The sequence below is a fragment of the Molossus molossus genome, unplaced genomic scaffold (genome assembly GCF_014108415.1).
Source record: "Molossus molossus isolate mMolMol1 unplaced genomic scaffold, mMolMol1.p scaffold_m16_p_13, whole genome shotgun sequence".
In the NCBI taxonomy this organism is placed as follows: domain Eukaryota; kingdom Metazoa; phylum Chordata; class Mammalia; order Chiroptera; family Molossidae; genus Molossus; species Molossus molossus.
The window spans coordinates 90,915,400-90,935,819 of NW_023425348.1; the positions used below are offsets into that span (position 1 = coordinate 90,915,400).

Sequence of the window (20,420 nt, forward strand, 5' to 3'; positions counted from 1 at the left end):
TGCGTATGAGTGTGTGAACATCTGGCGAAGAGCGGGGTCTTCTCATCTCAAGCCCCTTACAGTGCTTGTCCTGTGTCTGAATGAGAACCCTCCTTGGGACAGACTGCTGCTGAGCTCTAGCCTGGTCTCTGGTCCCTATTCTTCCAGGTGCCATCAGACCAAAGCACAGTGAAGGGCACTGATCAGAGGGGCCTGGGGGCTGCACAAGGAGGGGGGTGGTACTGAAGAAGGCACAGGTCTCTCTACTGCCAGGTTCAGGTCCAGCACTTGCTTAAACATGACCTTGTGCCTGGCCCTTCCCTCCTTTCCTTCAGCCTTTTGTGCATGAAGTGAACAGCTCTCAAGTCTCCGCATCCCCACTGTGGCCTTGTGGGGCGGGAAGAGGCAGGGAGCTGTTTGGAACAGCCTGAAGAGTTTACCCTGCAGAATCTCCCCAGGTCTTGGTATGGCTATAGGTACCTCACCTGCAGAAGCCCTGGGGGAGGCTTTTCCAGGCTTCTCTCCAATTCCCACCCACAGGTCCAGTTCCTGGACCTGAAAGCACTGCTGGGGAAGAGTCCCAGGCTCCCACCGCCTGGCCTATCCCCCCGGGCTCGGACTCTGGACCACCCCTAGTAGGGCGAGGTTTCAGGTACTGCAGGGCCCTGTGGCCCTGGGAATCACAGAGCAGGAGAGAGCTAGCTCCTCTCTGCCCCCAGCCCGTAAGCCTCTTCACACCAGCCTGCAGTTCCTGGGGCTTCAGCCCCTACAGTGCGTTGGCCGGGATCCCACCAGGAGAAGGAAGGGCAGACGGTGGTGTTTTAGGTCCCAAGAAAGGCTGTGTGACCTTGGACAAGTCACTTGGCTTCTCTGAGCCTGTCTTCTCGTCTGGAAGAGTGGAGTGGTAATCTGGATGTTGCAGATGAGCATGAAGTTGAATGACACAGCGGTGGAAACAGGGCTGGTGGAGTGGTAGGCACACAGTGACGGCTTCCTTTCCGTGGGCAAATGCTGGGCCAGCTGGTCAGCCAAGAGCAGCCTCTGGTCCAATGGAGGAGGCGCTTGTGTGCCAGGGCTGCTTCCTGAGCCTGAGGAAGGGCCAGCCCAGCTCCAGGGTGCCGGGTTAGAAGTGGACTTGAGCAGAGGAGAGCAGGGGGAAGGCCAAAAGAGGGTGGGGGCTGAGCTCCACACCCAGACCCTGCTGGTCTGCTACTGAGAGAGGCTTGTGCTCCGTGTCCTGCAGACAGGCCAGCCCCAGTGCAGCCGAGGGACTGTGGGGTGAGGACATCAGCTTTCCCCTGGTGAGGTGCTCCGGCCCACAAGGCTGTGGAGGGGCAGGTTGGGCTGACGAGCTGGGCAGGAGGGCTTTGAGCTTGGAGGAAGGTCTCAACAGGCTGGAGCCAGAGGGTGAGGCAGATTGGACAGGGGTGGAGGACAGTTGGGCAGGAGGTGCAGTAATTGTAGTTGAGCCAAGGGACAGTGAAGGCAGAGGGGACAGGAGGCCAGAGGAAGCAGGAGGCTGCAGATCTGGAGAGAGTTGATGAGCCGAGGGAGAGGAGACTGGGGTCTGAAACAGGCCCACTTGCTCCTGGCAGTCATGTTGTCGGTGAGGCCCGGGGTCCAGGGGCTGCTTGGCCTGGCTCCAGAAGCCAGGGGGCAAAGGAGCCAAGCAGGAGGCACAGTCCACCAGGCACAGGCACTCATGCATGCGCAGGGCCTGACTCCACCACGCCAGCTCAGCCTGCAGGCCCCGGATCTCCTTCTGCAGAGCATGGTTGTGTTTCTCCAGTGACTCGTGCTGCTGCAGAGAGAAGCAGATTGCAGGGAGGGGGGTGTCAGCCAACACTAGGGGCTCAGCATGAACCCTATTCACCACCACCCATCACCAACCCCTCAGGGTTCTCAACTTAGGGAAAAGATACCACCGCCTTGCAAATGTCCAAGCTGGAGGCCCTTCACTACACTCTGGCCAGCTCTCCACAACCACCAACGAGTCTCCCCCGTTCTACCTCTTACGGGGGCTCAGGTGTGCCTGCTCCCCATCCTCAGTCCCCCAGCCGGTGTCTCTACCAGTCTGCGATTTCCACTCACCTAGGATTTTCACCAGTGTCCTAACTGGGGTGCCCCCCTCAAAAACCACCTCGTTTTCTTTTTTTTAAACATTTTTTTTCTTTTTCTTTTATTGATTTTACTGAGAGGGAGAGAGAGAGAGAAACATTGATGAGAGAGAACATTGACTGGCCACCTCCTGCATGCCCCTCATTGGGGATTTGGCCCACAACCTGGGCATGTGTCCTGATGGGGAATCGAACTGGCGACCTCTTGGTGCATGGGTCGACGCTCAACCAGTGAGCCACACCTGCCGGACCCACCCTGCTTTCTTGACCCGAGGAACCATTGGGCAACTGTGTCATTAACCAAACATTAGAGCCTTTCAAAGGCTCCCACAAGTCCCTGTGCCTGTGCGTGAAGATCCCAGCTCACACCTGCAGCTTTATCTCTCAACTTCTCCTGCCCCTCCCACTTCCTGTCCCTCAGATGGACTCTGCCTTCTCACATTTCCTGTCTCCTCTCCCTGGACACACCTCCAGCTCTGCCCTCCCCTGGGCTAATCCTTACATGGACTTCACGGCAACTGAGGCGTCCTACTATCCTGGACACGCCCAGGCTGCTTAATGCCCTGCCTGACCTCCCGGGCGCCCAGCGTGGCCCACTGAGGCCCTGTGGAGGAGCCCAGGTCCTGCTCTGCAGCACTGAGTTCTGTCAGCATTCCTGAGTCTGCGTGTGTCAGGTTCTGTCCTGCTGGGTTCTCAGAGCCCAGGGCGCGAGAAGTCAGCCTACACTTCTAAACAGCCGTTTATGATGAGCACAGTGGTAGAAAATGCAGAAAGAACTCATTTCCGAAGCTCAGGAGGCTGGATGACTTCCTTCGGTTCCCTCCCTCACCCCACCCCTTGTGGATACTTTTTAAAAGGAGAAGTTGTAAAACATAAAAATGTTGCTTCAGCCGTGGACTCAAAGTCCTAACAGGCATGAAAGCCAGCAGCAGCCCCATCCCAGGCTGGTCTCTGCATGTGGAAGGACATTTTTTAAATAGTATTAAGTCACCCTTCACCTAAATTTCCCAAAGGCTTCAATTCACCTCCAGAAATTCAGTCACTCATTCATTCATTCATTTGCCACCTTTAGGCTGATCAAATGTTACCTATCCGGGAGGTCATCCCTTGTTAGGTTTCCCTCACCCCACCTGCCCACTCCCTTCCCTCTTCCCTGCTTTAATTTTTTTCCCCCATAGCACTATCGTTACCATTTGACATCCCAAACACCTCACAAACCATTTATTTGTCTGCCCGGCTTCCCCATAAAAATATGAGTCCTGCCCTGGCCGATTTGGCTGAATGGTTAGAGCGTCGACCTGTAGTCCAGAGAGACCCGGGTTCGGTTCCCGCTAAGGGCATGTACCTCGGTTGCAGTTTGTCCCCGGCCCTGGTTGGGTCGTGCGGGTGGCAACCACTCAATGTGTCCCTTTCACATTGATGTTTCTCTCTTTCTCTCTTCCTCTCTCTCCTTCCCACTCTATCTGAACAAAAAAATGGAAAAATGTCCTCGGGTGAGGATAAAAAAAAAATATATATGAGTCCTGGGGAGCGTGGGCTGGGCTTTTGTCTGCTGTGTTCACAGCTGTGTATCTAATACTTAGAACTGTGCCTGTCACATGGAGACACTCAACAGGCATTTCTTGAAGAAGGGAATAAATGAGTGAGTAAATGAATAAATGAATGAATGAATCAATGGAACCCCATCCTGGCATCAGTCCTTACTCTCATGTAAACTACAGGGTGTTGCTCTCTCACACCTGCGCCAACACAATTTCATTTGCCTGCAATGCCTTTTTTTACTTTCATCTGCTTGGAAAACTCCTATTCATCCTTCAAGACCAGCTCAGACTTCATCTCTATATCACCTTGGTGCTACTGCCTGTTTTTGCCCCCTTTGTGTTTCTAGAGCATTTTATTCTGGCTGTATTATTCGCTCCACAGGGAATTACTGAGTCCCTTCCATTTGTCAGGCACTGTTCCAGGTGACAGGGAAACGGCAGGGAACAGAGGGTTATCGGCCCTCATATTGCTTACAGTCTGGCAAGGGAGACAAGCAATGAACAACATCTAAGGAGGTCAGTGCTGACAAGAAAAATAAACCAGAGTAACAAGGAAAGATCTCTTTAGCTCAGATGGTTTAGGAAGGCCCTTCTGAGGCGGTGACATTGCAACCAAACAACTGGAAAGAAGTGAGGATCTAGCTGGACTGCTGTCGGAGGGTAGAGGGAACAACAAAAGCAGAGCCCCCAAGGCTGGGTGTGCTTGTCCAGACAAGGACCAGGGAGAACAGGACTGGGATGTTAGGAGAGGAGGGTGGCTGGGTGGGGGTGGCGTTACAGAGAGTGTAGGGCCTTTGGGTACAGAGCGCAGTGGGTTTTACTCATCCCTAGAAGGACTAAAGTGCATGCAGCCTTTCTTCTGAAGGGCCAGGCCCTGAGCCCAGCTCATAATAGTCCCCCTGGGAAGGGACTGATGGTGTCCTTCCTCTCTGCACAGAGGAGATGGGACTCTCCAAGGGTAGGTTACCATGCAAGATCAAAGGACCATTCAAGGCCAAGAGGCCAGTGCAGGTGCCGCCCCCTCCTGCCCCACTGGGCTCCTCTGCCTCCTTTAGTCTCCACAAGTGTCCTGCCGGTGGGCAGGCATCCTTGTCCCGTTTTTAATCACAGTGCAGCTTCTGGCCTCCGGAGGTGGGCCCTGGGCGAGGGTGGCCAGGGATCTGCCTTGTAAGAGCCTCAGCTGGTTGCTGCGCTGGGTTCTCCCGTTTCCCCTCACTTGCTGTCTCCTCTCCCTGCACTGACTGGGGCACCTAGAGGGCAGGGTAGACTGTGGGCACACCTCTTGCCCCTAGAGCCCCGTGTGTATCTGAAACCCAGTTTGCACTCAGCACCCAGGAATTTCCAAATCTCAGGGCAGAGCCCTTCCCTCCTCCCAAACTCAGCACCAGGGAACACACCGCAGGGTAGGGGTCTGCTCATAGGTGGCTGGAGAAGAGGCAGCTGGGTCAGGTGGGTGCAGGCAGGGTGGGGAGGGCAGAGTCCCCCACCTGGTGCAGGGCATCTGCCTTGTCCGTGTGCTTCTTCCGGCTGCGCTGGGCAGATGCCCGGTTCTTCTGTTTCTTCTTCAGCTGCCTCTGATGCCCCTCAGGGTCCTGCAGGGCACAAGCAAAGGGTTCAGGTCCTGGCAACGGCTTGTGCCCTGGCCTTCCATAAAGCCATGCCCTTCCCATGTCAAGTCCCCAAAGGTCCCCTTTCTCCCAGAGGCCACCTGTCTCCCTTGGAGTCCACACACCCCATCGCAGGCATGGCACACCTCGTTGAAATGCCAGCCATACTCAATGCCAATGTCCTGCTCACATCACACATTGGGGGAGGACAAAGGGAGCTGGGAGGCTGGGATTCGAACCTAGACAGACCTGACCTCACACCCACACTTTCTTTATCGGCTTTGTCGCTCTGGGTAAGTCACTCACTTCTCTGAATCAGCCTTATCTTCAATGTCACAGTGTCTTCCTCACAGGCCATAAAGCAGGCAGCCCAGGGCCAGCCCAGAGCCGGAGTTAGTAACGGTCAGCCTCCCATAGCTCTTATTTCCACAGTCAAGGTGGTTGCTTCCCTAGCGGTGAGCTCCGTCGGGGGGGGGGGGGGGGGGGGTGCTGACTCGGCTGCATGAGGCCATGCTCAACTCAGCCCCGAAGGTGATATTCATCCACTCAACACGTATTTATTGAGCACCTGCTGTGTGTCAGGCACTGAGCTAGGGGGACACAGCAGTGAACAAAACAGGCAAAACTCCTGCCCTCGAGTTGCTCCATTCGAGCGGGGCAGCAGCCTAGAACGAAGGCATGAAGTCTGTCTGATGAAAGAGTGGGCTCAAAGGTGGACAGCTGTGACCCTGCCCTGCCGGACCCCAGACCGAAGGGTCCCTGATGCTTAGACGAACTATTTAACCTAAATGCCCAGAGTTTTGGAAGGTCAGGCAGAAAGAATGTTGGAGGCCCCACAGCCCTACCTCCCTTCACACAGGTCCCTCTGGAAGGTGTGTCCTGATTGAAGGGAGCTCAGGGGAGACCCTGGCCTCCCTGGCTGAGGACACTATGCTCCTAAGTCCGTGACCACAGCAGGCCCATTCCAGGTGCTGGGGTGGCGGGGGGGGGGGGGGTGTGTGTGTGCAAGAACCTGAGATCAGGAAAAGACCGCAGTGAGAGAAGGGGGTGGCCTCTGGGTCCTGGGAGAGAGGCAGGGTCTCCAAGGGGAGTCGTGCTGGAGAATGGGGAGGGAAGAGGGCGGCTACCCTAAGGGCCGTGAGGGGAGAGCAGGTGGGTTAGGAGAGCAGTATTCAGAGGCCACGTTCTAAGCTGGAGGCTGGGTCTGCAACATGAGCGCTGGAAAGCCATTATTCCAATCCCCAAGGAAACTGAAGCCCAGAGAGGGCGGGGTGGGCAGGGGTCACGGACGGTCACACAGCCCATGTCTGCAGAGCTGGGAAGAGGAGCTCTGACCACATTCTCCCCACCCAGGCATAGGGACCCTGGGGCATATGTCCCCTCTCCTCCCCTCTCCCTGGCTCCCTGTACTCACCATCCCTGTCAGCAGCCCTTCACCCCCGCAGAGGCGCATGGCTTGGGCAGTGGAGCAAATGCTCACATCTGGTGCAGGGTGTCCCTCGGCTGCTGTGGCCTCTCAGTGCCCTCTGGGGACCCAAGGAAGTGATGACTCTTTAAATCCTCAGTGACCACTCCGCCCCTAGCAAGACAAGTTTCAGTTTCTTCTAAAGCCACAGGCTGCTCAGAATCCCTGGCTCGGGTTGGCTCACGTGGCTGGAATTTCCTGACACGAACTGGCCTTCCGGTTGGGCCACTTCTCTGGGAGGAGGACAGTGGAGGGTGGCCAGAGGAGGGAGATCAAAGCCCAGGTGTGGGGAGGGTGTTCTGGGGGAGGGCGGGCAGGCTGCCAGGGACAGAGTCCAGAGAAGACGACGGGACCGAAGGCTCACAGGGGACATGGAGAGCCTCTGGGCTCTGGAGCAGGAGCAGTGTGAGTGTACAGCCACCTCCGGCACAGCCCACCTCCGCACACCGGAGCTGTGCAGCTTTGAGAAGGTGTCATCCTCTCCGAGCCTTTGTTTCCCCAACTGTAAAGGGCGTTAGGTGGATGATACAAATATCCACTCACAGTCTTGATGTAGGAACCACGTGAAATAATACAACCACCCAAGACCTTCTGGGGCCAATGTTGAGGCAAAGATAATCAATGGCCCTGAAATAGGAGAACAGGTGGATAAGGTAGTGTGTTCTCATCCAACAGACCGTGCAGAGTGACGTCTAGCAGGCAGAAGCACAGCTTTCAAGCTATGTGACGCGGGGCTGTGACTTCACTCGTGTGACTGTTGTCGAATCTGTAAAATGGGGAGAAAAATCACTTTGTCGTGAAGATTAAATGAGTTAAGCCAGGTAAGGCACCTAAAACCGTGCCTGGTGCAAAGTAAGGGCTCAGCAGATATTCACAATTATGAGCCGGTGGGAGATTCAAAGCTGCACGGATCATCACGCCTGTAATCGTGTGACAGGAACAAGCAGCAACAAGATTCGAACAACACAATGTCGGTTAATAATATGTAACTGTAAATATGTAATAAAAGTATAAAAATATGCATGGGAATGAGAATTCAGAAAGATGGGCTGAGGGGGACATAGGAACTTCAGATGTGTCTGTGGCGTTTTGCTGCTTAAACTGTGGGAACAGTTCCGTGTGATAATATCATCTACATTTTCAAGGTATACCTGAAATGTTTTATAATAAAAAAAAAAAATGCTGCTCTGGCTGGTTTGGCTCAGCGGTTGGAGCATCAGCCCTCGGACTGAAGGGTCTTGGGTTTGATTTCCGGTTGAGGGCACATACCTGGGATGTAGGTTTGATCCTCAGCCCTGGTCAGGGACGTGGGGGAGGCAACCAATCAATATGTCTCTCTCACTTCAATGTTTCTCTCTCTTTCTCCCTCTCTCCCTCCCTCTCTTTCCCTTTATTTGAAAATCAATGGGAAAATATTCTCAGGTAAGGATTAACAACAACAACCAAAAATGCTATTAACAAGCCCTGAAGCCCCAGGCAAACCTGCATAGTTGTTGTATTTCCAACTATGCTTGGAAGGGACATCTGTTTGGGGGGTGGAGGAGCCAGTAACTCCTGTCCCGGAACTGCATGGGCAATGCATTCTTGTGGTCTGGTTACTAGGGCATCTGGGGGTTGTGCCTGAGTCCTGAGGGCTCAAGATTGATGATGTGGGATCAAAAGAATGGCAAATACCATGGATTTGGTCTTCTGGTGATGGTGTCCTGGGGTACTGTGCTGAGTGTACAGCAGCTTCTGATCTTCTTTAAAAAGAGCACTGCAATTGATTAACACTGTCTGCCTGGCAATGATTGATTAGTGATGTCTGTCATGAACAGCGCATTGAGAGTAATAGTTCCTTGCTCTCCTAGACCTGGACATGACACCAGTCTGGGCTTTAGAGTTAGTCAGCAGACGACTCTGACAGCTGGCTCTCTACTCACCGGGTCTATCGCTTTGCACCTCAGTGTTCTCATATATATGCTGGGCCTAACAAAGAAGTCACACCTATTTTACAAATTTGTTTTGAAGATGGAAAGAAGGAAATGAGAAGAGCTCTTTGCATATTGTATAGTACTATTCAGCTGGAATTTATTCCCGTTCCTGAGATTTGTGGGAATGCAAGATTAATGCAGGCTCGTAATTTAAAATGACTGGGCAGGCCTGGTTGGTTGTAGCTCAGGGCATTGAGCATTGTCCCATAGACTGAACGGTCCCGGTTCAATTCCCAGTCAGGGCACATGCCTGGGTTTTGGGTTCGATCCCTAGTATCAATGCATCTCTCTCACATTGATGTTTCTATCTCTCTTTCCCTTCCTCTCTCTCTAAAAAATCAATTAAAACATATTTTTTTTAAAAAGATACAAAAGGAAAGTCTTTAAAAAATTAAATAAATAAAATGACTGATTGGCCCTGGCCAGTGTGGCTCAGTTGGTTGGGCATCTTCCCTTGCACCAAAAGGTTTCTGGTTCGATTCCTGGTCAGGGCACATGCCGGGGTTGTGGGCTGATCCCCGGTGCGGGGCACACAGGGGCGGTGGATCAGTGTTCCATTCTCACATTAATGTTTCCTTTTCTTGCTTCCTCTCTCTCTAAAAGTCAATACAAATGTTTAAAATAAAATGACTGGGTGGATGGGATTGGGCATGACAGCCGGCCCTGACACTGCCTGCTTGTGAGGGGCTGGGAGCAGAGGCTGAAGTGGGGCACCCCATGCAGAGACTGCCCTGATTTCTCAGAACTATTTTTGTTTCCCAGAAACCAGGAGGGCTGGGCGTCTTTCCTGAGACGGGCACCTAAGGGGCTCATTAACCCAGTCCACAGAAGGATCCAGGGAGCCACATGCATGATGTAACAAAGGAAAAACATCTCAGGGTGGGGAGGGCAGCGGCTAGAGCCCAAGTGTCCCCACCCCAGCCTATAGCTCCAGCCCTGAACCCCAGTCTTCCCCTCTCCAGACCCCAGCTCTGGGGGGAAACTGTCAGCAAGTGTGCCTGCGGCCCCTTCCAGCAGGCCACAACCCTGGAGGAAAACCAGAGAAGGCAGTGTTTATGGCCTGATATCACTGAGGAGTGGCAGGGAGGGATGGACACGGAGTGGGTAATGTTTAACCATGAATGGCTATGCAAGCTTCCCCACAGAGGTGGACCCCCTCCCAGGCTGGCAGAGCAGGCTTCAGGGCCATCCAGTCCAACCTCTCACTTAAAAGGTAAAGAAATTAGTGCCTGAGAGGCAAGGTTGCTGGGTGGGAGAGGGCAGAGCTGGAGGGAGGACACGCCTCCCCTTCTCCCCCAGCCCCAGTCCTCCCTCTTTGGACCAGGTGTGTGGAGGGGCCTGCAACCTCGGTAGGTGAAGGCTTGGAGACCTCCCAAACCAGGGCTACAGAGTAAGCTCCTGGGCAGCAGGATCACTGTCTTACTCTCTGAAGCATAACAGGTGCTCAGTTAATGAATGAATACATGAGCAAAAGTCCAGCAGGCAGCTTGACATCTGGGAACCCCAAAAGCTTCCTGGATGAGTAAAGAAACTTCTGTCTCAACTCATTCCCACAGGACCTGCCCTGGGTTTCTGGGAGACTCTCCCTAACCAACCTCCTCATTTTACCATTGAGGAAACTGAGGCACAGGGAGGGGACAGTCACATGGCTGGTTTGGGAGAAGTTAGGATGCATTGATGCTTCGTCCCAATTCCTTCCCACACCTCCTGGAACTGGAGAGACTCTGGGGTTGCCAGCTGCCCAGGGATGAGGACCTTCTTTCTAGGTTTCCTCACCATGTACACCCCTCACTTGAGGCCTGGTCTCTTCAGGGCATCTCAAAGGAGCTTCCAACGCTGGGTAGCAGAGGAAGAAGGCAGAGGCTGCTGGTGAGGCTGACTTCCCTATCTGCTCTGCTTTGGGCTGGCTACCTCCTCAGGCAACTGTGGATGGGCCTTGTGGGAACTAAGCCTCAGCTGGGACGAGTTTACAACCCAGAGGGCATACAGACTGGCAGGGCAGGAGGTGCACTTCCTGTTGGGGAGATTAGAGAAGGCTTTCCAGAGAAGCAGGGGACTCCATCTCTGGCCTGGAACTTGATCCTGGAAAAATCACTTAACTAACCTCTTTATGCCTCATCTGTAAAATGGGGATAATAATATAAGGATTTGATGAGTAATGTGCGTAAAGGGCTTAGAACAGTCCCTGGCACACAGGAAACCACACAAACATCTATTAAACTTTTAACAAAGGCACTCAACAAAAACCTGATGAAATTTTCGTTCACACAATAGGTTTGTGTTTTACTCATTATTATTATTAAGTTTAAGAAGACAAATTGTGGAATGCAAGAACAGGGAGGAGATTTTTTTCTAATTAAATACCTTTGTAATGAAAAACAAAGTTAATGACTGTGTCCACGTGTAAGACGTAGCACCTAATACTTGACGGGAATTGCTCAACATTTCTCAGGCTTACAAAGAAGTCTCAATAAGAAAGAGAAATCAGGGTTCTCTGGATTCTTAGTTTTAAGAATGATCTAACTCAAGTTTGAGTCACTGACAAGTCTAGAGAGTATTCCAGCTTTAGGCATGGCTGAACCATGATGCCCAAACAATGTCCCAAGAGGTCAGCGTCTCGCCCTCTCTGCTCTGCTTTGGGCTGGCTACCTCCTCAGGCAGGGACCACTCATGGTAGTAAGCTAGCCACCAGAAACGCCAGCTTAGCTGCCCCAGGATGGGGGTGCATCTCTCTACCCCTCACTACTTTCCCAGTAGCTCCAACAAAGGTCTCAGGCCTGGCCTTCCTTGGTCTCACTTGAGTCCTGTGGCTAATTCCTGACATGAGTCACTGTGGCAAGGAGAGAGAGGCAAGGCCAGGTCCTAGGCATTTCCTGGAGCCCCGGGGGGTAAGGTCAGCGCCTTTTTAACCACGGGGACCAGGGATGAGGAAGGGGCAACTCCCAAAGGACATCAGGGTGCTACTGGCCAGAGCAGAGGGGAAGATGCTGGGCTACCACTACCACGTCAGGTTCAGACAGATGTAAGCTGCTGCTCAGAGGTACATCCCTGGCCGAGTCACATCCCCAGGTAGGGCAAACTCGATGCCCCCGTGTCTCTGACACCAAGACCAGCAACCTCTCCACTGCTTCACAGGGACCTGTGGGTGGGAGCAAAGTCTCGCTGAGGGGACGATGCCAGGTGGACTGAGAGCTGGGCAAGGACGGGGGCAGTGACACTGGGGCCTCCCCGGGGCGTAGGAGGAGAGGACTGACTCACTTCAGCACAGTACCTGTGAGTGCTCATTAAAGCTGGAGTCTGCAAATAGCCAGGCCTCCCAGGAGCTGGGTGACTTCACCTGGAGCTCTCTGATGCCATCACCACCCCATCCTTGGCAAGAGTTTGTCACGTTCCCGACCCCCCATCCTTCCGGGAACCCTGCCACATCCAAAGCTTTGTGCTTATGATTCTCTGCTATTTCTTTAATATACACATTTTTCCAGGAAGCTGACTCAAACTTTTGGAAGTGGACGGGAGCAGACATAATAAACAGCTGAGCGGCAAAGTGTCCTCGAGCCTCCCGGGGCTTTTCGAGATGTGGCAGTGGTGACCACAGCTCCTGGATTTTCCCAGGTGGTACAAGTCCCAGAAAGGCTTGGTTCAAATCTCTGCTTTGCCACGTCCAGCTTTATGACCTTGATCAAGACCCTTGATTTCCCTGGGCCTCAGTTTTCTATTTTTTTTTTTTTTTAATTCTCACCGAGGACATTTTTTTTCCATTTTTTGTTCAGATAGAGTGGGAGGGAGAGAGAGAGAGAGAGAGAGAGAGAGAGAGAGAGAGAGAGAGAGAGAGAGAGAAACATCGACGTGAAAGGGACACATCGAGTGGCACAACCAACCAGGGCCGGGGACAAACTGCAACCGAGGTACATGCCCTTTGCCGGAACTGAACCCGGGTCTCTCTGGACCACAGGTTGACGCTCCAACCGCTGAGCCAAACCGGCCGGGGCCCTGGGCCTCACTTTTCTTGTCTGTAAAATGGAGAGAATACCCTTGCTTTTCCAGGGCTGTCATGACAACTGAAACCACACATATAAAGCAGTCACCAGCGAGATCCTTCTTGTCCAGGGCCCCCAGCTGGGCCTCCTTGTCCATTCCCGCCGTCCACTGCGAATGGCAGAGAAGCCAGGCTGGCCCCTTGCTGGGACCCTGAACACTGGAGGGAAAGAAACGTCAGCCCAGCCTTCGAGGCAGCCTTCCCACGCCTCAGACTGCTCTCCCTGGCCTCCCAGGCCAGCTCCCGCAGGCATCTAAGAGGCGGAAAGACCCCATTCGGAGGCTGGTGTGGGGAAGTGGGCAGCCGGGGTCATGGGGTCACAAGCAGGGGCCTGAAAGGCTGGAGTGGGGGATAAAGCCCAACCCAGCATGGCCAGGGACTCCAAGCAACAGGAGAGCACTGGCCTTGTCCCACCCAGCCAAAGGACCACATCAAGGGTGCCAAGAGCAGAGGGTTCTAGAGATGGTCTGAGATTCATTCAGCAAGGGGAGGGGACTTGGCCAAGTACAAGGAGGTGGCAGAGCCTGCAGACCAGATACCTCTCACCAATCCAGCTGGTGTCTCCTGACCCTGGACTGGAAATAATGGGGACACAACACCCTCAGAAGGGCAGGGACACTTGCACCCGTGGCAGAAACCTGCTGTGGTCCACCTGGGGAGGACTGTTGACCCACATCAAAGCACCAGTGGGTCCTGGGCCAGGAGGGCCCCGTCCAGAAGAAAGGCTGAGAAGGGATCCAAGAAGGACGACCATTCATGTGCCACCAGGCCTGAGGCCTCAGGGGCCTTGAGCCCTCTCTGGGGCTCAGTTTCCCCAAATGTAAAATGAAGGACCGGCCCTGGCCGGTTTGGCTCAGCGGTTAGAGCGTCAGCCTGCGGTCCTGAGAGACCCGGGTTCGGTTCCGGCAAAGGGCACGTACCTCGGTTGCGGTTTGTCCCCGGCCCTGGTTGGTCGTGTGGGTGGCAGCCACTCGATGTGTCCCTTTCACATCGACGTCTCTCTCTCTCTCTCTCTCTCTCTCTCTTCCTTCCTCTCTCTCCCTCCCACTCTGTCTGTACAAAAAATGGAAAAATGTCCTCGGATGAGGATTAAAAATAAATAAATAAATAAATAAATAAATAAATAAATAAATAAATAAAATTAAATTAAATTAAATTAAAATAAAATGAAGGACCGCGCTGACTGCCCTTTCAGGTTTCCTCTTGCTGTGCTGGAGGCTGGTGCCAGCCGGAGGCCTCGGGAGATGGACACCTCCAGGCCCGAGGGGGCTGTGCCATTTGTGAGAACGGAGGGGCCTTTTTACTGAACACGGAGCCGAATGTTGAACTGAGGGTGAGAAGAGACCTGGGGTCCTCTTCGGGCATCGCCACTTACCTGCCTTCCACACCGGGCCTCAGCTGCCCTCCGGGAACCTGCGGGGAGGGGTGCCTGTGAGATGCCCTCCTAGGTTTGGGCATGTCTGGGAGTTGGCATCTGTGTGATCTCACACAGAGGGTAGGCGCCAGATGTGCCTTGCTCTGGGGGCAGAGAAGCCTGGTGGTTAAGATCAAGGCTGACGACACTGCTGCTTTCTGGTTGGGTGAGCAGCTAAAAAGCAGTTAATGGACACTCTGCTTCTGTCTTTTACTCAACAGATATTTACTGAGCAGCTATTATGTGGCAGGCCCTGTTCTAGGTGCTGGGAGATATCTGTTTAAAAAAAAAAAGGTCCAATATCAGAAGCAGAGGGTGGGGTGAGGGGGAAGCGGAGGAAGGTGGTCAAAAGATGCAACTCCCAGTTATACATGAGCACCAGGGACATAAGGTACAACGTGATGACTGTAGCTGACACTGCTGTGTGTCTGTAGGAAAGTTCTTAAGATGATAGATCCTAAGAGTTCTCATCACAAGGAGAATTGTTTTCCTTTCTTTCATTTTGATTCCATATGAGAAGGTGAATGTTAACTGAACCTTGTGGTAATCATTTCACAATATATGTGAATCAAACCACCATTCTGTCCATCTCAAAGTCATATAGTGATGGGAATCAATTACTTTTCAATAAAATAAACATGAAGATCCAAATCCTTGCCCTTGTGGAGCGTCCATTCTAGTGGGGATGGAGGGGTTGGGCAGAATACATGCAATAAATTAAGGGAATTATATAGGCTGGTAGAAGACCTAAGTGTCATGGGAAAAATACAGCAAAATAAAGGATTTGGGGAATGTGGGTCAGGGATTAAGCAGTTTCAAATTTATTTATTTGTATTATTATTTTTTCTTTATTGATTTTAGAGAGAGGGGAAGGGAGAGGGGGAGACAGAAACATTGATGAGCGAGAACATCGATTGGCCGCCTCCTACACGCCCCCCACTGGGGATCGGGCCCATAAGCTGGGCATGTGCCCTGACTGGAAATTGAACTGGCGACCTCTTGGTGCATGGGTCGACGCTCAACCGCTGAGCCACACCAGCCGGGCAGCTGTTTCAAATTTAAATAGTGGTCAGGCCCTGGCCGGTTTGGCTCAGCGGTTAGAGAGTCGGCCTGCGGTACAGAAAGACCTGGGTTCGGTTCCCGCTAAGGGCACGTACCTCGGTTGCAGTTTGTCCCCGGCCCTGGTTGGTCGTGCGGGTGGCGGCCACTCGATGTGTCCCTTTCACGTCGATGTTTCTCTCTCTCTCTCTCTCTTCCTCTCTCTCCTTCCCACTCTATCTGAACAAAAGAATGGAAAAATGTCCTCGGGTGAGGATAAAAAAATAAATAAATAAATAAATAGATAGATAGATAGTGGTCAGGCTGGGCCTCATTGAGATATCTGAACAATAAAATTTTTTTTGAGACATTGGACATCTGAACAAAGCATTGAAGAGCAGGAGGTGACAGGGAGGTTTGTCTTCAGGGCAGTGGGAATGCACTGGCGGGTTGGAGGGTTGGTGAGGGGCCAGGGAGGAGCAGGTCCTCAGGGCAGAGAACGGAGGGGCCATTCATGCAGGGCCTCACAGGCCACTGGAGATCTCGGGCTCTAACTCTGAAAGACAGGGAGCACACTGAAGGCAGGGCTTTGAGCAGAGGAAGGACAGGATCTGAGCACCAATTACAAGAGTTCCTCGGCCTGGGGGGGGGAACAGGGAGACTGGTTGAAAGCCCCGGCAGCCATCTGGGTGTGTGGAGCTCCTGGCTCCTCTGTCAAGTGGAGATAACAGGGTATCTGGCTCTCAGGTTGCTGAGTGAAGGCTCAGTAACTACTCCACGCTCAGGCCCCTGGCCAGGCCCTGTGGGGACAAAGTGTGGCACAGCCTTGTTCTTGAAGATGCCATAGGCACAGGGGAGGTGAAGTGGGTGCAGTTGTTGGAAGAGCCCAGGTTTTCAAGTCCCTCCCCACTCCTCAGGTTCTGGAAAGGCCTAGGATGTCATGTGCCCTTGGATGGATGGCAGAGGTGTGAGTAACAGCTCATTCTGTCGTCTGGAAGTTGGAGAGGACACCTCCTCTGCCTCCCACATCAGGCAGCTGGCTGAGACCTGTAAGGAAGATGCCTGGACACTGACTTGCCATTTGAGGCATTCAGCTGTGGCCTGCCCACGGTACACAGACAGGCCACGCTGGATGCCGAAGGGGCGGGACTACCAGAGCAGGCTGGGGCAGCACTGAGGTACAGGCAGCTGCCATTTCAGAGATCAGGCTGCACATTCAAACATCCAGTTCTCTGTTTACCACGCAGGACAAAACCTACCCTTGGGTATGCTGCCACCACGTGCTGGTGGTGCTTCTGTCAGAAGCATGCAGTCCAAAAAAAACTGGCATCATAGATATGTTTCATCAGAGAAAAAATACAGGATTTCTCTTATCAAAACTGTAACTTTAGCCCGGCTGGAGTGGCTCAGTGGTTGAGCATCGACCCATGCACCAAGAGGTCGCTGGTTTGATTCCCGGTCAGGGCACATGCCCAGGTTGTGGGCCCGATCCCCAGTGGGGGGCATGCTGGAAGCAGCTGACCGATGTTTCTTTCTCACATTGATGCTTCTCTCTCTCTCCCTTCCTCTCTCTCTAAAATATCAATAAAAACATATTTTTTAAAAAACTATAACTTTGCCCTGGCCGGTTTGGCTCGGCGGTTGGAGCGTCGACCTGCGGTCCAGAGAGACCTGGGTTCATTTCCCACTATGGGCACGTACCTCGGCTGCAGTTTGTCCCCGGCCCTGGTTAGGTCGTGCAGGTGGCAACCACTCGATGTGTCCCTTTCACATCGATGTTTCTCTCTCTCTCTCTCTCTCACCCCCTCCCTCTCCCCCTCCCACTCTATCTGAACAAAATATGGAAAAATGTCCTCGGATGAGGATTTAAAACAAAAAAAAATCAAATAGGGCCCTGGCCGGTTTGGCTCAGCCGTTATAGCGTTGGCCTGCGGTCCAGAGAGACACAGGTTTGGTTCCTGCTAAGTGCACGTACCTTGGTTGCGGTTTGTCCCCGGCCCTGGTTGGGTCGTGCGGGTGGCAGCCACTCGATGTATCCCTTTCACATCGACGTTTCTCTCTGTCTCTCTCTCTCTCTCTCTCTCTCTCTCTCCCTTCTTCTCTCTCCCTCCCACTCTGAACAAAAAATGGAAAAAATGTCTTCGGGTGAAGATAAAAAAAATAATAAAAGAATCACTGTGTGGTTCAGTGGTTAGAGCATCGGCCCTCAGACTGAGGGGTCTCAGGTTCGATTCCCAGTCAAAGGTGCGTACCTGGGTTGCAGGTTTGATCCTCAACCCTAACCAGGGATTGTGCGGGAGGCAACCAGTCCACGTGTCTCAATTACATCGATGTTTCTCTCTCTCTCCCCCACCCTCCCTTCCACTCTATCTAAAAATCAATGTAAAAATATCCTTAGGTGAAGATTAACAAAAATAAATAAATAAATAAATATGTATATACACAAATAAAATACTTAGGTATATTCCTTGCGAATGCTTAATGATCAGCAATTGTAAGTCAAGCAGGGTCTTTGTCCTGGCTTTTTGTTGGTGGTGGCAGTGGTGGTCCAGAATAAAAAGTTTTCTTTTTCTTTTATGACTGAAAAGTGATATATGAAGTTTATGGCTGGATCCAGAAGGCTCCTTCTCTTACATTTAAAACTATGGTGCCAAATTTTCCTCCCCAAACACTGGGTAAGCATACCTACTTAAAAGACATCTAGAGCCCTGGCCAGTTTGGCTCAGCAGTTAGAGCGTAGGCCTGCAGGCCAGTAAGTCTCAAGTTCGATTCCGGTCAAGGGCACATACCTCAGTTGCAGTTCGTCCCCGGCCCTGGTCAGGTCGTGCGGGAGGCAACCAGTCGATGTGTCCCTCTCACATCGCTGTTTCTCTCTGTCTTTCTTTCTCTCTCTCACTCTCTCTGATGATAAATAGAAAAGTATCCTGGGTTGAGGGAAAAAAAAGACATCTAGAACTCTACCCTTAAATTACGATCCGCTTAGAAACTCCCTCTTCGAAAGCAGGTTTCATAGCTGTCAGGATCTGGGTATTTTAATTTCATGATTCTTTCTCATGAATACATTCAGTTATATATAAGTACAGCTCTATAGATCTTCTTTCCCAGTCTTCTTCCAAAGGTATTCCCTAAAGATTTTATTTCCTTAAGAGCACCCTTTCCTCCTTTCCACCAGGCGAATAGAATACTTGTCTTTAAAAGCCCCTACACACCACCCCACATCCCAGATTTCTAGCTATAGGCAATTATTATTCAAAAGTGAAACACAGTTACTTCCTGGTCTCCTACTATTTCACAGAGCTCCCAGGTTTTTGCAGTTGATATTCACTGTAATCCTACTCTGTGGCCCCTGGGAAGCCACAACAGCAGCTTGGACAGGACAGGGCTTGAATCCTGACATTAAAACAAGGGTTTCACTGCTAGTGGCAACTGTAAAGTAAAGCAATCCAAAAGTGCTTACGGAAATCATGTGAAGTTTCCCTTAAACTTATCCCAGAGGTAACCGTTGAACTGCAGTGGTTTTCAAATTTTTGTGACTGTGACTTTAGTGAGAAGTACACACATCCATGTAAATATCTGAAACAAACACTCCGTCCCTTCATTTCACAGGCAAAGGCAGCACTGCTTTCTGCTCTGTTCACTCCATTTAAGTTTTGCTAGAGCTACGAGGTTGAGACATATGAAACATAACTATTTAGTCAACATGGTCAAATATGGGCAATTTCATGTGGTTTGACTTATTTGTGACACTAAAATAATTTCACAATCTCCTTAATGGACTGCCCATAGCTCGAAAAGCATTGTTCAGTGAGTTGCTGTTATTTTTAACATTAAAACAAGACTGAAGTTCCCCTTTTTCACTTAATATGGCATGGACATCTTTCCATGCAGGCACGTTAGAGCTTCACTCCTAATTCTCAAAGGCTTCATGGAATCCACCACACACATGAACCCCAGCTTCAGTAACTGAGCCCCACTGAAGGCACTTAAATTTTCATTTCATCTCATTTTTATTTATTGACTTGAGAGAAACATCGATTTGTTGTTCCACTTATTTATGCATTCATTGGTTGCTTCTTGTATGAACCCTGACAGGGGAGTGAACACCCAACCTTGGCGTATCAGGAAACCAACTGAGCTACCCAGCCAGGGTTACGTTTAGATTTCTTAGGGACCCAGAAAAGCAGTGCACTTTATTGTCAACCAGACCTGAGTTTAAATTGCTGTCCAAACGCCTTAAACTCTCTGGACTCCACTGTTATATCTACAAAAAAGGAAATAAACCTCTCAGGGTTGACAGGAGGCTAAAGTAGAAAACGCGGAGTGGTTTATAAACAATTACAAAGAAGTCAGCCATTACTTTCAGCTAGTGCCTGACTTCTTTCCCAAGCATGAGACAGAGCCGTCTGTGCTGCCTACTGTATTCACATTTAACCTGTAGTGGGCTGGCGAAACCCCTCAAAATAAGACAATAGGCACACCCTTCTGAGCTTACTATTTGCCTAGTCCCTGGCCTCAGTTTCCTCACTTTTTTCTGTACTTGATCATTAAGGTAAAGAACCAAACTCTTGGGCAGTCACTCATTCAACAACAAATATTTATGGAGTATCTACGATATGCCAATCACTATGCCAAGCACCATGTGAGCCTCATCTTTCTCATTAGCAAATCGAAGAAATGACGGGCATGTTGAGCAAAATAATTCTTTGTGTGGATCTGTCCCCTGGCCTCTAAATAACAAGGCCTACCTGATAATTGGGACAAACCAATTGAGGCAGGACCATAATAAGCTATGAAAATTTGTTGGCAAGTGGAATAGGGAAACAGACAGATTGGCTGAGCAAATTGGCCAAGCAATTTACAGCCAGATACAGGTTACCAGGGCCAAAAGTTTGGGGTGTCTAGCAACACACAAAACTGGTGCCAGACCTCGACCCCAGGGTGGACTTTCCTCCCGTGGCATATCACTGGCCATGTTTAAACCCCCTGACCTTTCCTCCCTAGAGATAACATCTAAGCTTCAGCTGTATTTCAACTTCAGGCCCAGAAAAAGCAGCAAAACCAGGCAGGTGATACCAGGACCAGCTGTGATGACTTAAGCACCCTGCCCTAGCGCCAACCAATCAATGGAGACCTGGACCTGAAAGGATACACCCAGAATATTCTGTTAGGAGATCCTTCCCTAAACTCCCAGCCTTTAGAACTCTCAGGACAAAGGACTCAGCGCATGCTCTCTCTCTGGGAGCTCGCTTG

General features: G+C 51.5%; 1 protein-coding gene across 2 annotated transcripts; it reads right to left on the bottom strand.

The window, feature by feature from the left end:
- Window positions 1-1,102: 1,102 nt before the first annotated feature.
- BATF2 (basic leucine zipper ATF-like transcription factor 2) lies at window positions 1,103-6,781 on the bottom strand. 2 transcript variants are annotated; one of them, XM_036259884.1, is made up of 3 exons: window positions 6,659-6,781; window positions 5,125-5,229; window positions 1,103-1,780 (listed from the first exon to the last, which is right to left on the bottom strand). In XM_036259884.1, exons 1-3 carry the CDS (start codon window positions 6,695-6,697, stop codon window positions 1,103-1,105), a joined length of 822 nt encoding a protein of 273 aa, XP_036115777.1. In that variant the 5' UTR covers window positions 6,698-6,781. The 2 variants fall into 2 exon arrangements, with proteins under 2 accessions (XP_036115777.1, XP_036115778.1); XM_036259885.1 differs by lacking the exon at window positions 6,659-6,781 and having other exon boundaries at window positions 5,035-5,199.
- Window positions 6,782-20,420: the final 13,639 nt, after the last annotated feature.

Excerpts from the sequence above, each read along its gene's own strand:
- BATF2 (XM_036259884.1), bottom strand. The coding sequence starts at position 6,697 with ATGCGCCTCTGCGGGGGTGAAGGGCTGCTGACAGGGATG. Across the intron at positions 5,230-6,658 it reads AAGGGCTGCTGACAGGGATG|GACCCTGAGGGGCATCAGAG; the intron begins GTGAGTACAGGG and ends TGTGCCCTGCAG. Across the intron at positions 1,781-5,124 it reads AGGCAGATGCCCTGCACCAG|CAGCACGAGTCACTGGAGAA; the intron begins GTGGGGGACTCT and ends TTCTCTCTGCAG.